Raw genomic sequence first — 18,127 nt, 5'->3', positions numbered from 1 at the left:
TATTCTATGTGTAGACATTTATTCTACCTATTCTATCAGTGTGATTTTACTGTACACCGCACTGAATTGCCGGCTTTTCTAGAGAACACCGGTGCGTATTTCTCGCAAGTCACACGCATGGTCCGTGTGTAATCCGTATTTTTCTCGCCCCCATAGACTTTCATTGGCGATTTTTTTGCGCAATACAGTGACAAACGCAGCATGCTGCGATTTTCTACGGCCGTACAAGACCGGATAATACGGATCAGTAAAATACGGCAGATAGGAGCTGGGCCATAGAGAATCATTGTACCGTATTTTCTGCACCTCTCATACGTCCGTAAAACTCGCTAGTGTGACGCCGGCCTCACATGGACGAGTATCGCAAAAATGTTCCTCAATAGTGATCCGTATGCAGTGCAAGGATGCGATTTTTTATTTAAAAAAAAAAAGTGTCACCCATATGCCGAGATTTTCTCGCCGGCCTGCAAAATGGACATATAATGGATCCATGGCCTCAAATATTCTTTATGTAATTATATATTGTACATGTATCTCTCTCGTATCAGTGAGACATTATATTTATATTTCATACAGAGCTAGATAACTGAATACCCGATAATTCAATTGTCGAGTTCTGTAAAATAATTGCAGAACCCGACAGGATGAGACATGGTTTGCATACAGTAAACCATTGCATATCCATTAAGATTCTTATATGCCCCTCATCAATAATGTTAGTTGTGTAAAATTTTGGAGCTGTAGGTGTTAAATTGAAGGGTTTACTCACGGATAAAACGGGCATGGGCTCCCGTGCAATTTTCTCCACCAGAGAGGGAAAGCCAGTGACTGAGGGCAGATAATAGCAGCCTAGAGAGGGACCATGGTTATTGGTGCCCCCCACCCTCGGTTAAAACCATCTGCCCCAGCCATCCCAGAAAAGACGCATCTGTACTTAGGCACTTAGCCTCTCTTCCCATGGCCCTGTAGCACTGGCATATGGGGTAATAAGGGGTTAATGTCACCTTGCTATTGTAAGGTGACATTATGCCGTGGATAATGAGTGTCCACGGTCCGTAATCACGGCACTTTGGAGTGGAAAACCCTCTCCGCCCAAAGCGCCGCCCTCTTCTGTCCACGCAGTGATTCCGGATGTGTTCATTGCACACATCCGGAATCTCCGCACCCCATACATAGGGCCTTGTGATTTACCTTGTGGCGACGGAGCGTCGCCGCAAAGTAAACAGACATGCTGCATTCTAAAAAGACGCGCCAAATGTCCATAAATGCAGGGCTGCCGGATGTTCGCACGCATAGTGGAGACGGGATTTAATAAAATCCCCTCCACTATGCTTTAACATCTGGATGTTACAGGTTGAACGCTGCAGCTGTACTCAGCGTTCAATCCACAGCTGATCCGGATGTAATCCGGACAGTGGACACATTCACTGAAATACTTTATTCTTAGGGTAAGAATGAAACAGGTCTTAAACATCTTTATTGTACGCTCAATCCAAGCGAAGCCCTCGTTCTTCTGTAAAAAAAAAAAAAAAAATTTCTAAAATAAAAAAGCAGCAATATCCTATACCTGTCCGCTGTACAGTCAAGTCCCACGCAGTAATCCATCTCAAGGAACATACACACACGTACAATGTGTAGACATTTATTTTATCTATTCCATCCTAACCTGTCAGTGTGATTTTACTGTACACCGCACTGAATTATCGGCTTTTCTAACGGACACCGGTGCGTATTTCTCGCAAGTAACACAGATGGTCTGTGTGGTTTGCGAGTTTCTCAAACCCATAGACTTTCATTGGCGATTCTCGGCCGATATACGGTGAAAATCACAGCATGCTGCGATTTCACTCGCACATATATTATGGCCGAGAAAACAGATGATGGGAGCTGCCCCATGGATTAACATTGGTCCGAGTGCTGTGATTTTTTTTTATCGCTTAGCACTCATCCGTATTATACGGTAGTGTGACTCCGGCCTTACTTGTATAATTTATCAACCCTCCCTTACAGGAATGACCTGTATGGATAAATGCGTGCATCTAACACAGACACTGGCCATCCATAAGGTTATGGCTATATCATTGGAGTCGTTACAATTTTTCAATTAATTTATTTTTGGCGTTCATCCTCCATCTGTATGGTTTTAATATTTTGAGTCAAGAGTTACAACTTTTTTGTATGAGCATAGTAAGGTGCATTAGGGTTAGCCATCGGTGAGTGGGGGCACCACTTGCAAAGATTAGTGCCAACCTCCATGACTTTAGAGATTCCTTCAGGTTATCTAGGCTCCCCCCTTTCTTTAAAATGTGTTCCGCATTATCAGATGATCTCTAATATTGTTAAAAATTATATGTATATTTTGGTTTTGAAAGTCTAAATAAAATTAATGAAGTTTCCAGTGAGTTTTTGATTAGTACAGTAATTGTACTTGTGTGGTTTCAGTGATTCTTCATTTTATGGGGCGGATTCCGGCAGCTGCCCTAACTTACCCATATCTGGCCGATACCCTTACAAATCTTTCAGGGCTGGATTAGTGATGAACTATGAGTGAAGACTTTGCCAACAATAGAATCTTCCACAGATATATATTATATTATTAAAGGAGACATCATACAAAATATTTTATCCCAATTTAATTGGAAAAAATGCAAGTAAATCAAACATAATCCTGCCACTGCACAATAAATAATGAAAAACGTTATCAGCACCCTTGTAGAGGTAATGGAAGAGAAGTCACTGTAGAAAACGATCCAGCTTCTTTTGGATATTGTCAAAAGAATACTTTCCCATGTAATCAATGTGCCCTTCTTCCCATTTCCTGCGTTCTTCCTCAGCTTTCAGTGCTTCTTCAGCTTCTTGGATGGATAATTCCGAAACAGACTTGGAAAGGTGAGCCTGAATAATAAAACAAATAATTAAATCAAGTTAAAGGAATTGTTTTAGGGCTGAACAATCCGTTTCATATTGCGGGTCCTCAATACAATTTGATTGTGTTGGGATAGTATAGAAGCGAGCCCGCATGTTCAGCCTTATTTGGCTCAAACATTAAAAGGCATCCTCAGTTTTTTTTTTTATACGAGTCTTCCTTCCCTCAAATGAGGCGCGTGAATCTAACTTTTACAATGCAGTTATTAAAAAAACAAAACAAAATACACGAACGAGAAGAAAGTTTCCACATTGTACCCGTACTCTATTCCTCAAATGTATGTTTTGTGCAGAAAACTATCACTATGTGATGTAAAAAAAATCTAATACTACAACCCCTGAAGCAAACTATTACCGAAAGTTGGGCCCATATGCAAAGTCGGGTTGGAGTCTAGCTTAAAAGAGGTTGCCCACCAATATTGGCTGCAGAAGTCACCCGATACCTCCTGCCAGAAGACCAATAGGGTCAGGACATAAGAGTAACAGCACTGGCCCAGTTGGCAAGTGTAGTAATATTCTTCCTTGTATCACTTGATACATTAAGTAGTATTAACTGGGACTTTGGGGCTACGAACTTAATGGCAGGTAGTTGATAACTGCCTGCCCTGTGATGAGGCATTTCAGGCTCCAGCTTCATTTGACCTCATCAAAAGAGCAGCTAGTTCACCTATGGTCTGCTATATTTATGGGGCATCACTACAGACATCATGCTGACTGACAGCTGGCTCCCCACTGCCTGTAAGCATATCTGTAGTGACACGCCACTAACAGAGCATAGGGGAAGAAGAAAAGGACCTGAGACGCAGCATCTGTCGACGTGACATCTGAAGCAAGAAATCACTAGTAGGAGAGATTCATGACAGATCTCAGGTGGAACAGATCGTGTCAAGGCAGTACAGGCAAGGTGTTAGCACCATAGTCAAAAATGCCCAAAGTCCATTTAGTTGTAGATCTGCATTTGTGCCATGTCCTTTTTCTATACCCAAAATTTGATGCATTTTTGGACAGCAAAGGCTGCAAGTCGCTACGACCAAAAGTGTGAACTCTACTCTAGGCTCTGTGAGGACTATACATCATTTTAGATGTCTGATCTAAATGTTAGATTCTGATTATTCTTCAGCAGTGTGATAATTCACAAAAGTATATGTACACCTTTTACTTGTAAGTTAAAAAACTTTTCCTTATATAAGGGTGTATACTTTATGAACTGGATGCAAAGGTCCATGGAATCACTGTATGCATATATAGACAAATACGCCTGTCATGTTGACTAATCACAATACAGAATTATGAATTTTCAGTAGATTAGGTCGGTTGACTGATATTTTCTAGAAGTATACACCCCCTTAACCAGCTATAAATGCATGCAGCACTGATCAATAACACCAGAAATAAAACATTTATTATTCGGCACATCTTATGTAGCTAGCATGGATATGAACTGGTAGGTCAATATACATCAATTGGTGGTCTTCACATTAATGTTAACACAAACTACAGAGTGTGCCATTATAGGAAGTGATGGCATATAACTAGGTCATGCAATCACCTAGTCATTGGTGGGGGCCCCGACTGCCAGGACCTCCGCTTGCCTCTTTCTTTTTCAAATACATTACCCCCCCACATATCAGTACTGTAACACCACGCCTCTGAATGGAGTAGTGTTGCAATTCTCCGCACAGCAGGTGACAGAGTGCAGACATGCAGAGGAAATACCAAAAGGGACCTCTGGCCTGTTTTTAAGATCTGTGAGTCTGAGGTCAGAACCTTACTGCATGCCATAACTTTTTTTTTTTTTTTTTAAAGTTGGGATTACCCCCTTTAAGGAGCAGTGTAATAAAGCTGAATAATCTAGAAATATTTTATTCCATGGTGTTACTGCAAACAGTAATAAGTTACCATTACAATGGAGAGAGCAGCTGATTACATGGAGAAAAGGCTAAATACTGACACCTTAGTTTTAAGGTCTAGGTAATTTTGAAAGCAAAAGGAAATTAAAAATCATATAGGAAGAGCACAGAAGCAGGTGATGGAGGAGAGCCAATGGAAATACCATATGGAAGGAGTCTTGAGTTACAGGCTCAGGGCTGAGTTGGGAGGGGAGTAGGTCTTGACCTTGAAGACTGTCATCAAGTGCACGCTGTTGAGAACTACTACTGGTTTGCTAGAAAGACAGCAGTTAGATACACATCCCTGTTCTCAAAAGTTCTCTTTACAATGCATTACAGAAAAAAAAAAAAACCCACACAGGATTCAATTCATATGATGGCCAGAAATGGTGTCATGTGTACTCGAGGAATGACAGCTTATTCTAAAAAGCTACCAAAAATAAATAAATAAAACCCAGGCAAGCATTCAGTAACACTGATCAGAGATACCAGAAACTGACCACAAGAAGAGAGGTGCAGTTTATAGCAAACTATTTCAAAATAGCCCCCTTTTAACAAGTTAGGAGGATTGTAGACATAGTAGTTCCCTAATATTAAGTTATCAGAGACATTGTGGGCACATTACAATATTGTGACGCACAAGTTACCCAGCGAACCCATTAATGGACTACTGCCTGCAATCTGACAAGTCTGCAAGCAAAGAACAGAAACTTCCCATAGCCACAAGTTACCAGGACGCCCTCACTGATACTGCCATAACATAAGGTAATTGAGACCACAGACCGCATTCATTCTGTGCATTAAATAGGATTTCAGCATAAAGGGTCATCTTCTAACATAGATGGAACTTTGAAAATACATTTACAATACAATGGGGCAGTTTTACAATGTTACAAAATAAAAATAAAACCATAATCTTTCAAACAAATAGCCCTCAAAAACAGTGTGGTGTGACTCTTTCACAGTTGTGTACCTACGAATTTAATTTTGAAAAAAGGAGACCATTTTTACACAAGAGAAAGGCATGAACTACTCTCGCCCCTTTGATGCATCTTTATCAAATTTGACAGTGTCACAAAGAATAATCCTGTACGTGTGCCCATAATTCAGAACTAACCACGGCATTATAAGTGTCCCTTTGTATTAACCGTGGGAGTGCTGAAGAAAAGCACAATAGGAAATTCTTGAGGGAGAATTTACCAAGTTTGTGTGGACTTTTACCACAGCTATCATGCATACAATTCAATGTGTAACAAAACACCAGATACTTACAGGGATCCCAGGATCGGCACAATGCGCTCCCTCAGAGCAGTCAGAAGACGGATTTTCATTTTTTATCTGAAGTTCTATTCCTCCACATTGAAGCTGGAGGAAATTAAAACAAATTTAGCAAGTCAATAAATCTGACAATTTTTGAGGACATCTCAAAAACGCTAACAGATGGTATCCAAACTCAAGACTCGTAGATTTACCTCATTATCTGTGGCGTTAAACTCCTCTTGTTCCGTTAATAAAGGTAAAACGTCAGAAGTGTAGATCTCCCACCAGTGGACAAAGAATAAAAGGTGCTGATCTCCGTTTAGCGCTTCCTCCTCTACAATCCATTTTGTTTGTGGGTTATATTTACAACTCCAAGGTTTTGGGGTACCTATAAAATGAACAACCTTTGCCTCGGATCCAAACCTGTAAGAGAAATGTGCAGACTTTAGACTTTATTCTGTTATTACACACAAGTAATATTTCAATACAATATTGAGATGACCCAATATTGTGAGATCCTACTGTGCCATCATAACAGATCTGAGCCATTGGAACATCTCTGTCTGCACCAAGATGTTAACCACAGATCCTGGAAGTTCTGCAAGTTGTGAGGTGCGACCCCAATGGAATTGTCTTTGCAGGACATCCTACAGTTCGATCATACTGAGATCTGGAGAAGGTGGAGGCAAAGTCATCACCTTACACTTTAGGCCACGTTCCTCCATCCATCAATGAACAACATTTGCAGTGTGGCAAATATTCTTTCAAAAAAAAAAAAAAAAGGACACTGCTATTTGATCATGTTGCCACTATGAAGCAGTGTACTTGGTCTTTAGTAAAGTTATAACCTATATGTCAAAGTAACAGCCACATGAATGCCAAGACCAAAAGGCTTCCCAGAGCATCATACGGCCTCCGACCACCTGCTGTCCTCAGTGCACTGGGGTGTCATCCCTCCCGCAGGCAAGTAGCAGACCCACACCCAGAGGTCTACATTATTTAAAATCCGCACATGTCCAGGCCATTAATTGCTTCATTGCCCACATGCTTCTAGCAAGATTCCTTCAGTGGTGGAAGCAGACCGACTCATCTGTCGACACATCAAGTTGGAATTCACAGTGTTCTTTCCATCACAGCCAGCATTAGCTCTTCTGTTTTATGGGACCACAGACTGACACAATGAGCCTTAAAAGGACCACCGTACCATAGTCATGGGATAATGAAGTTATTCACTTCACTTGTTAGTCAAGACTAACTGGTGTAGAGCATGGCTATAACACTTATGTTTAACTAAATAACTTATTTTCCTCTAGGTCACCACTATTTCAAATGCAAGCTGTGATCGTTTGTATTTAAAGGGATTAAAAATTAGAAAAACAATGCTTTCTTCCAAGAACAGCGCCACCCTTGTCTATGAGTTATATCTGCTGCCGTTGAACAGTGAATGAAAGCTCTCCAATATCGCACACGAAGAAAGGCAAAATGCCATTTCTGAAACAAGGCAGCTATATTTTCATTATCCTGGACATCCCCTTTGATATTGTCCAAATGCAGTGATTGACATTTGAGGATTTATTACGGACATATCTGGTGTCACTTATTACAGATTCCACAGAGATATTTTACTGTCTAGAAACAAGAAATCATCATTGAGAACAGGAGGAGTTCACACATTTCTAATTGTCATGTAACATTTGACATCTCTACGCACGCCTAAATTCAGTCCTGAGCAGGTGCAGCAGAGCGGATTTTTTTTTTTTATGTAGTGGTTAGATAAGTCTAAAGAGGTCTACCTAATGCTCAAAGTTACAAAAAACACCCCTTGATGTGCGTTATCAGCACAGCATGTGATATAATACTCGGCTCAGTTCTATTCAGCTGGATCATTGTTACTTACTGTTTAAATGCAGGTATATAAGTGTATATAGAACTTATGCTCAAGTTATAGATGAAAGGCAAATGTTTACTGATGTCTGCTGTTGCCCAGTTGCTAAAGAAACTGTTAAGCAGGCCCTGGTCACCGCCTGTAAGAAACATGGAGAAACAGAATAAGTTCCAGCGCTTTACGCACAGTTAGACAGAACACAATTTGTCATCATAAGGCTGTGATGTAGAAGCCATAATGGTTATCACCCAGACTTTTTTTTTTTTGTTAAACTACGTGACATGAACTTAAAAGTTCTGGAATATCTTGACCAATATATGAAGAACTACAAGATACCCCTATATTGACTAACCTTACCATCAAAGCTGCCATTGTCTTCTGCATACTGCAGAAGACGTCCAAAAGTTTCAAGTGATGGTCTAAAGACAAACACCCCACTATTAAAACAGTCAGGCCAACCGGAATCAGGAGCTGCTGAAAGTTCTTCCCGATCGAATAATTCATCGATATTACGAAGAGCCTGTAACAGACATCGTAGTGTCATACATTAAACAAAAATAAAACAAAACAAAAAACAGCTTATTGAAGAAAAAAAAAAAAAAGAAAAAAAGTGGATTGTTCAGGCAGAAAAGATAGATATACAGTTGTGGCCAAAAGTATTGACACCCCTGCAATTCTGTCAGATAATAGTCAGTTTCTTCCTGAAAATGATTGCAAATACAAATTCTTTGGTATTATCTTCATTTAGTTTGTCTTAAATGAAAAAACACAAAAGAGAATGAAGCAAAACATTGATCATTTCACACAAAACTCCAAAAATGGGCCAGCAAAAGTATTGGCACCCTCAGCCCAATACTTGGTTGCACAACCTTTAGCCAAAATAACTGCGACCAACCGCTTCCGGTAACCATCAATGAGTTTCTTACAATGCTCCGCTGGAATTTTAGACCATTCTTTGGCAAACTGCTCCAGGTCCCTGATATTTGAAGGGTGCCTTCTCCAAACTGCCATTTTTAGATCTCTCCACATGTGTTCTATGGGATTCAGGTCTGGACTCATTGCTGGCCACCTTAGAAGTCTCCAGTGCTTTCTCTCAAACCATTTTCTAGTACTTTTTGAAGTGTGTTTTGGGTCTTCCAGCAGGACAATGACCCATGACCTCTGAGGGAGACCCAGCTTTCTCACACTGGGCCCTACATTATGCTGCAAAATTTGTTGGTAGTCTTCAGACTTCATAATGCCATGCACACGGTCAAGCAGTCCAGTGCCAGAGGCAGCAAAGCAACCCCAAAACATCAGGGAACCTCCGCCATGTTTGACTGTAGGGGCCGTGTTCTTTTCTTTGAATTCCTTTTTTTCCTCCTGTAAACTATGTTGATGCCTTTGCCCAAAAAGCTCTACTTTTGTCTCATCTGACCAGAGAACATTCTTCCAAAGCGTTTTAGGCTTTTTCAGGTAAGTTTTGGCAAACTCCAGCCTGGCTTTTTTATGTCTCGGGGTAAGAAGTGGGGTCTTCCTGGGTCTCCTACCATACAGTCCCATTTAATTCAGACGCCGACGGATAGTACGGGTTGAAATTGTTGTACCCTCGGACTGCAGGGCAGCTTGAACTTGTTTGGATGTTAGTTGAGGTTCTTTATCCAATATCCGCACAATCTTGTGTTGAAATCTCTTGTCAATTTTTCTTTTCCGTCCACATCTAGGGAGGTTAGCAACAGTGCCATGGGCTTTAAAATTCTTGATGACACTGCGCACGGTAGACACAGGAACATTCAGGTCTTTGGAGATGGACTTGTAGCCTTGAGATTGCTCATGCTTCCTCACAATTTGGTTTCTCAAGTCCTCAGACAGTTCTTTGGTCTTCTTTTTCTCCATGCTCAATGTGGTACACACAAGGACACAGGTTGAGTCAACTTTAATCCATGTCAAGTGGCTGCAAGTGTGATTTAGTTATGGTCAACACCTGTTAGGTGCCACAGATAAGTTACAGGTCCTGTTAATTACACAAATTAGAGAAGCATCACATGATTTTTCGAACAGTGCCAATACTTTTGTCCACCCCCTTTTTATGTTTAGTGTGGAATTATATCCAATTTGGCTTTAGGACAATTCTTTGTGTTTTTTCATCTAAGACAAATTAAATTAAGATAATACCAAAGAATTTGTGTTTGCAATCATTTTCAGGAAGAAACTGAGTATTATCTGACAGAATTGCAGGGGTGTCAATACTTTTGGCCACAACTGTATACACCCCCCCCACACACACACACTTAGGGACAATGCTTCAGATTTCAACTGTCTGCAAAGAAACAGCAGGAAATCTGTAGGAAAAAATAAATAAATAATGGACTTGTGATCAATTCTATCAGAAAATCTATGCAGTGTATAGATGAAACTTGTAAAATCTCTTGTACGTTGATGGTGTTGTACTAGGTGGCAATTTTATATTTATTTTACACACAAAATGCTATTGCAGTATTTGCCCCAAATCCAATCCTACCAACTTTTAGAAAAGGTGTTTTATGTTCTCCTGGGCCAGACTGTGGACACAACATAAGATTACATAGAACAAAAAAAATAAAAATAAAAAAAATAATGCACTTACAATTGTGTCTGCATCCATGTACACACACTTCGTATACTGGGTAAGGGTCCAACACTGTATTTTGGTGAAAGTGACTCCAAGTTCTGGACGTTTGAGCAAGGACAGCCGCACTAAATCTGCGCTATCTAGCGTGTCCACCTCCAAAACTTCATCAAAAACGTTGCTGAGAATTGTCCTTAAAAACAGAGAAGTATATGGAAACTGAGCAATGGTGTATAGTATTCAATGTTGGAGGGACACGTCAGGCACAGCTAATATACCGTATGCCTAGTGCAGGGCCTGAAGGGGCACCAGGGTTCACTTTGGCACTTTGGTCCCACACCTCCATGTCCTGCACCATCACAAGGCCCAGCATTAGACGTGACACAGTGATACCGTCTGCCCAAAAGGTCTCTGATCAGTTTAAGCCTAGACCAACATATATACATATTTTTTTAGCATACAGAAATTTAAGCAGAAATTGCTAGTAGCTCGTTCAACTGGAGAAATTTGAGGGTTTAACCCCTTCATGCTGCAGTCCATTTTTGTATTTTCGTTTTTTGCTCCCCAGAGCCACAACTTTTTTATTTTTGTCAATATGACCATGAGAGGACTTTTTTTGCGAGACGACTTGTACTTTTGAACGACTATTGGTTTTAACATATCATGTACTGGAAAACAGAAAAAAAAAAAAAAAAGTGCAATTCCAAAATTTTTTTTTTTTTTTTTTTTTAACCATGTTCACCAAATGCTAACACTGACCTGACATGATGATTCTCCAGGTCATTATGAGTTCATAGACACCAAACATCTATAGGTTGATTTTCATTTAAGAGTTGAAAAAAAACCAACAAATTTGTGTCATTTTCCAAGACCCGTAGCGTCTTTTTCTGGGGCTAGGTGAGGGCTTTGTAGCTACAATCTTGATTGCCCGTTAATGCAGTGTTGCAGCGGCAAGAAAAACAAAAAAATGAATTCTGGCATTTTGACTTTTTGCGCTCCGCTGTTTACCGATCTGATTCTTTTTATATCTTGATAGATCAGGCGATTCTGAAAGTTGCGATACCAAATGTGTATTTTTTTTTTTTTAAATTGTTTTATTTTGAATGTGGCAAAAAAAGGGGGGTGATTTGTGCTTTTTTAAAAATAATAAACTTACTTTACACTTCAAGTCTCCTTGTGAGACTAAATGCCACGATCAGCCGATTGCTTGTGCTATACAGAGCAGGGCTTCAGCTCTGCTCTATATAGCAGAAATGCTCACTATGAGCACCAACTGCCTAGTGGCGCTCATAGTAATATGGCAATGTCAACCACGGGGGTCTACTGTAGACTCTGGGTTGTCATGCCAACCCACTGTCAGACTGACAGCGGCAAGGTTAACAGCCGCGGGTGGATTGCGATTCCACATGTGGCTGTTAGGGGCACACGTTAGCTGTTCAATTCAAATCAGGCGACGTGCTGGGAAAGATTTAGGCTCAGCACTGGAGCCCACATCTAAAGGGAGAGGCGACATGCGCAGTACATGTATGGTGCATGTCGTGAAGGGGTTAAAGCTGCAATACATTCTTCCTGACAGTTTAACACATTGTGAGAAAAAAAAATAAAATAAAAGCCTTCATCTATGTCTGGTCTTACCTCATATGACCAGAGACTGGGGATGTAATCATTACCACCAGCTTGCGGGATGTTTCATGATTCCTTAATGACTTCCCCAACACCAGTGCACCTTGGCAGTATGTATCATTTGTGCAAAGTGTCACAAAGGCTTGGTCTGTAACTGGAAGATTAAAAAAGAAAAATACACTGTAGATTACACAACCCACGTGAAAGCACCACTCCAGTGTGTTTTAGTTTACCGCTGGAGTGGTGCTTCTGATCCATGTTCCCTCACACTAAGGCTATGTGCACATTTTGCTGCAGATCTGCAGCAGTTTTCCATGCGTTGTTCAGTACCATGTAAACGTATGGAAAACCAAATCCGCAGTGCCCATGCTGCGGAAGCGCAGCGGTGTTTTCTTCGCAGCATGTCAATTCTTTGTGTGGATTCCACAACGGATTACACCTGCTCCTCAATAGGAATCCACAGATTTAAAACTGCAGGTGAAATCCCCACAAAAACTGTGGTAAATCCGCAGTGCGGTTTACCTGTGGATTTTGCAAAAACAGTGCAGAAAAATCCACAATGTGTGCACATAGCCTTAGTCTTATACCTACCTGCCACCATCTTCACCGTCTTTCACCGCTGCTCCCGTCTGTCTCCAGAAGGCTGTGATCTCAGTGTTTGCTAGCGGTCACTTTTCAATGCAAGTTTATTAGAGTCCTGGCCCTCAGACTTGCATTGACAGCTTGTGACTTACTTCTGACTTCTAGTGGTCAGCAATAAAGGTCCGTTGTGGGACTGGAGCAGCGCTGGTGAAGATGCCAGCAAGTGAGTATAAGAGTATGGGCAGGGAACTTTGATGAAAAGCACCACCACTGGAGTGGTGCACTAATAAGAATACCATGCTCTGCCCATACTGGTGGGCTTTAGTCTGTATAATGGTGCAATATCACCAAAAGACCACTTGATAAAAGGGAATGTGTCAGCAGGTGTTTGTTACTTAATCTGAGACCACCATAGTGTAAGGGCAGAAACCTCCGATTCCAGGGATATGTCGTTTGCTCAGCAGTTTGATGTAGTCTCAATACAAATCAGTGTTTTATCAGCAGGAGATTATCACTGCTGGACTTGGTGTCACGTGCCAGGCAGTCCAGCTTGCTGACAATGAGCAGTGCACACAGAAAGCTGCCCATCAGCGATCTGGCTCAGGGGTTATACAGAGCTTAGTATTCTGGCCACTGTTCCATAAGCAGCAGAGAAAACAGGGAGGATATCAAAACCATACTCTGTGCAATACACACAATCCTGATATTGAGGTAAACAGAGTTCATTGGTTATTAACACTTCACATCCCCCTCAAGGCACTGAACAGCACAATCACACACAGCCCATGGTCTCTGCTGCCTGGCATGCTGAATCCTCGCATCATACCAGCGTTCCACATGCAAAGTAGATGTAGCAGAGCTAGTCGTCTATGAACAAAATGGATGATTAGTGATGAGCGAGTGTACTCGTTGCTCGGGTGGTCTCCAAGTATTTGGAGATTTAGTTTGTTGACACAGCTGCATGATTTACGGCTGATAGCCAGCCTGAGTACATGTGGGGGTTGCCAGGGAATCCCCACATGTATTCAAGCTGTCTATCAGCTGGAAATCATGCAGCTGAGGCAACGAAAACTAAATCTCCGAGCACTTACAAATACTCGATCACCCAAGCGAGCTTGGGAAAACCCGAGCAACGAGTATACTCGCTAATCATCTTCCAGTTGGAAAGGTAAGCAATATGGTTGTAAGTTTTTTTTTTTTTTTTTAAGTCAATAAATGAGTCATATCAAATAAAGGACTTTACTCCGTGTTTTTTTGTCACAATTTGACTATGGGGTTAGTAATGGGGGTGTCTTATAGATGCCTCTCCAGAAGTGATGAGCGAGTGTACTCGTTGTTCGGGTTTTCCTGAACACGCTTGGGTGATCTCCGAGTATTTAGTGCTCAGAGATTTAGTTTTCATTGCTGCAGTTGAATGATTTACAGCTGCTAGCCAGGCTGAGTACATGTGGGGGTTGCCTGGTTGCTAGGGAATCCCCACATGTAATCAAGCTGGCTAATAGCTGTAAATCATTCAACTGCAGCGATAAAAACTTAATCTCCGAACACTAACAAATACTCGGAGATCACCCAAGCGTGTTCAGGAAAACCTGAGCAACGAGTACACTCGCTCATCACTACTCTCCATTACTAAACCCTGAGCTTGAAGTCACCAGGCTATAAACACCTGCCCCCAGCTGTCCGCTTTCCCCTGCTGGTTAATAAAACTTTGGGGGATCCCACACTTTTGTCCCCCAGAAATGTCATGGTTACCAAGTTACATTTACAGTAAGCCACACACACAAAGCACCGATACATAGATCGAGAAAGTTTCCTTGGAAAACTGATAAAAATATTGTGTGGAAAAAATTATATATTTTTTTTTTCCCCCAAGAACTCTGAAATCTTATTTAGCAACCAAGGATTTATTTGCAGTGATGGAATCAGTTGGTTTTCTGTACTTACGGCAGCTCACACCCGCACCTCACTACTGACTTATTAGGCGGCCATGCGACTGGGGCCAAAACCTGCACATGTATGATCACGTTGGGTGTACATCCCTCCTCACTCAGACTCCCAGCACCACACTAGAACCTCCAACTAAAAGACATACTTACCAGGCATGCTGAGGAGCCTGTGAATCAGTATCTGCAGAAATCTATATCCCTCCAAGCAACATATAGGAGATCAGTCCTTCTAAAACTAAGAAAATAAATTAAAAAAAAAAAAGGGTAAAAGGAGGGTCATACAAGGGTTAATGCAGCATTAATCATTAATAGGGTATTCTCAAGGTCACATGACCATTGTCAAATTCTCTATAGTACATGACATTCCTTTCTGTAAATCAGTAACAGACGGTGAATGGAGATAGAGGCTGTACTGGGCCATAGCCTGCTCCACACTGGTGGCATTCCGGGGGCTGTGGTAGACATCCCATTATTGGTAAGCAGTATATATGCACACGTGTGTAGGACTTCCAGCCGGTCACTGATTATCTGCTAACCTGTCCCTGCATTGTCCGAGTGCCACACACCTCATCTCCATAGAGGTTAATGACTTCCTGAATGGCAGCATTCCCTAAAACCAGTAACAGTCTCTCCAGCAGGACAAGCACCTGTTAGCTTCTGTACGGGTACATCCATATATCTGTGCGCATCATCTGCTACCCATCACAGGAGCTGGTAAGGTGGGTGGAGATTTTAGGAAACCATAACCTTCTGCAGAGAAGAGCCGCAGTGTGACCAGTGCTGGGGACTTAATGTTCTGCATTTACCACAGAAATATCAGCGCCATTGTGCGTGGACACATCCTAGCAGGTCTTCATCTCTTAAGACCTCACCAACCGGGACTAAAATTGCACAGATTACTGCCCCCCACCCCAACGGCCGGCCCCTCCACACATCACAATCTGGAGGAAACATCCATGTTTGAGCCATTTCTTCATAATTGCCCACATCTACATTCACTGTCAGACGGTAAGATGCAGTGGAAGGCAGGAGTGTAGATAAGGAGCTCAGGCTCTAATATCTGGGTGCAGCTATAAGGACGCAGAGACCCCAGTGTCACAGAAGACACCACATGGTAAGTGGGCGCCCATGACTGACAAGTTACGCCTGTGCTGGGCAGGAAACAGACTGATCATGGACGCTAACGACATAGTAATCGGTGCATGAACCTGGAGCAGAAATACCTAACCAAGTCGATTCAGCAAAACTTTTATACTTTACAAAAAAAAAAAAAGGGGTAGCATAAAAGCCACAGCTACACTACACTGAAATGGGTGGGACGCTACAGCTCCTCTAATGCATGACAACCGGCGTCTTCCAAATACCAGAGTCTCACACCACAGCTTGGAGCGACACTTCTGGCACCATGTTCCTGCTGTTTTATACCATTTGATTTTTCCCTGACAATTACCTACATACCAAGATTAACATCATCATAGTGGTAACGACCTGAAAAGTGTGTGTGTGTGTGTGTGTGTGTGTGTGTGTGTGTGTGTGTGTGTGTGTGTGTGTGTGTGTGTGTGTGTGTGTGTGTGTGTGTGTGTGTGTGTGTGTGTGTGTGTGTGTGTGTGTGTGTGTGTGTGTGTGTGTGTGTGTGTGTGTGTGTGAGTTCTACCCACTATTTCACCCCTCTTGGATTTTTTTTTTTCCTTTTCTACCATTTTTATATGGTCTCTTACAAAACGTCAACTGATCACGCAGAGAAACCAACCCTCATAGGGTTATAGAAAAATTGAAAGAAAACCCCCTACACCCTTCCAATTTCAGCAAATCCCTCCACAAAAAGAAAAGCCTTTCGGTGCCCTCCTTCCTCCGGCTGCAGCAGCGCCCACCCCTCGCCCCTGCAGCCCCGGCTCTGTGCAGTGTGCTACCCATGTAGATCTCCATGTGACATGGTGGCTGCAGCCCCTTCTGCCGTCCGAGCCGCTCTGCAGCCCCCTATGAGGCTATGGAGGGGGCGACCCTCAGGATGCAGAGTATGGAGGACACACAGTACACGGCGCCATTAGCCCTGGAGACCTGTCAGTGAGGAGTCCTCCAGCTGCCCTTGCCCTCAGGATTCGTGCGTGGCGTGGAGGGCACGGTGACACTCGGCTTCCCCCGAAGCCTCGGCGTGGAGCTGCAGGGAGGGAACAGACAGGGGGGCGTGAGCCGTGCACAACTGGACGGGCTATAAAGGCCCACCCCTCCTGTGCCGCGAGGCGCTGTGCGCTGATTGGAGACCACCCACCCCTGCACCAGGTCGAGTTATCAGAGTGGTGCTAAGGAAAAGTGGAGCTGTTGCCCATGGCAACCAATCAGCATTCACCTCTAAGGCCTCTTTCACACTAGCGTCGTGCACTGCACGTCGATTTGCGTCGTTTTGCAGAAAAAACGCATCCTGCAAAAGTGCTTGCAGGATGCGTTTTTTCTCCATAGACTTTTATTAGCAACACAGTGCGACGCATTGCCACACGTTGCATCCGTCGTGCGACTGTTGCGTCGGACCGTCGCCACCAAAAAACATTGCTTGTAACATTTTTTGGTGCGTCGTCTGCAGCATTTCCGACTGCGCATGCGCGGCCGGAACTCTGCCCCCGCCTCCCCGCACCTCACAATGGGCAGCGGGTGCGTTGGAAAACTGCATCCGCTGCCCCCGTTGTGCGGCGCTTTCACAGCAGTGCACGACGCTAGTGTGGAAGTAGCCTTATTCTTCACAGCTACTATAAAATAATGAAATCTATAATCTGATTGGTTGCTACGGGCAACTATTGCATCTTTTTCTTTGACCAAGTGATATTATGCTTTGCTTATATAGCATCATCGCTGTCCCCATCGGGGCTCACAATCTAGATTCCCTATCAATGTCTTTGCAGGGAAGGAGGGAGCCAGCACAAACACGGGGAGAACGTACAAACTCCTTGCTTGCTGTCCTTGGTGGGATTTGACCCCAGTGGTGCATGGCTGCAGTGCTACCCACTGAGCCACCGCACTGCCCACAGCTGGTGATGAGACGGAGTTCAGGTGATGGGATTCCCGGCATTTGTAGTAATGAGGCCATATTGTCTGGACGGGGGGTGGGGCGCACGGCGTGCCTGGTACTGTAGGAGCGCGGTTTAGACTTGGTTTGTGGAGGGGCACATTGTTCAAATTCGCTTTTACTTTATTGCTGTATAGATCGTATTTGGCAAACCAAAAAAAAAGAGCAAGGATCCCTAAAATTTAACTTTTATTAAGACAGTTAAAAAAGACTCTATTACTCATGATAATTTAAAAGAGGTAAGAAGGCATACAATGTACCTACACCACCCTATATAATTCTCGAAATAAATCCTGCCTAGCAGTGGGGGTAGGCACCCTACTTTACTGCGGTCGGCGCCCCCACTCCTCGACGGCTCACCCTATTGATACC

General features: G+C 42.8%; 1 protein-coding gene across 2 annotated transcripts; it reads right to left on the bottom strand.

Annotated features, from left to right (window-relative positions):
- Positions 1-2,618: 2,618 nt before the first annotated feature.
- Positions 2,619-16,970, bottom strand: LOC143765440 (glycogenin-1-like). Of its 2 annotated transcripts, XM_077252107.1 has the most exons (10): positions 16,756-16,892; positions 14,848-14,932; positions 12,182-12,323; positions 10,565-10,739; positions 8,317-8,479; positions 7,972-8,098; positions 6,287-6,497; positions 6,087-6,179; positions 4,979-5,089; positions 2,619-2,895 (listed from the first exon to the last, which is right to left on the bottom strand). In XM_077252107.1, exons 2-10 carry the CDS (start codon positions 14,852-14,854, stop codon positions 2,734-2,736), a joined length of 1,191 nt encoding a protein of 396 aa, XP_077108222.1. In that variant the 5' UTR covers positions 14,855-14,932; positions 16,756-16,892; the 3' UTR covers positions 2,619-2,733. The 2 variants fall into 2 exon arrangements, with proteins under 2 accessions (XP_077108222.1, XP_077108223.1); XM_077252108.1 differs by lacking the exon at positions 4,979-5,089 and having other exon boundaries at positions 16,756-16,970.
- Positions 16,971-18,127: the final 1,157 nt, after the last annotated feature.

The sequence above is a fragment of the Ranitomeya variabilis genome, chromosome 4 (assembly GCF_051348905.1).
Source record: "Ranitomeya variabilis isolate aRanVar5 chromosome 4, aRanVar5.hap1, whole genome shotgun sequence".
NCBI lineage: Eukaryota > Metazoa > Chordata > Amphibia > Anura > Dendrobatidae > Ranitomeya > Ranitomeya variabilis.
This window is presented reverse-complemented; position numbering and strand designations above follow the sequence as displayed.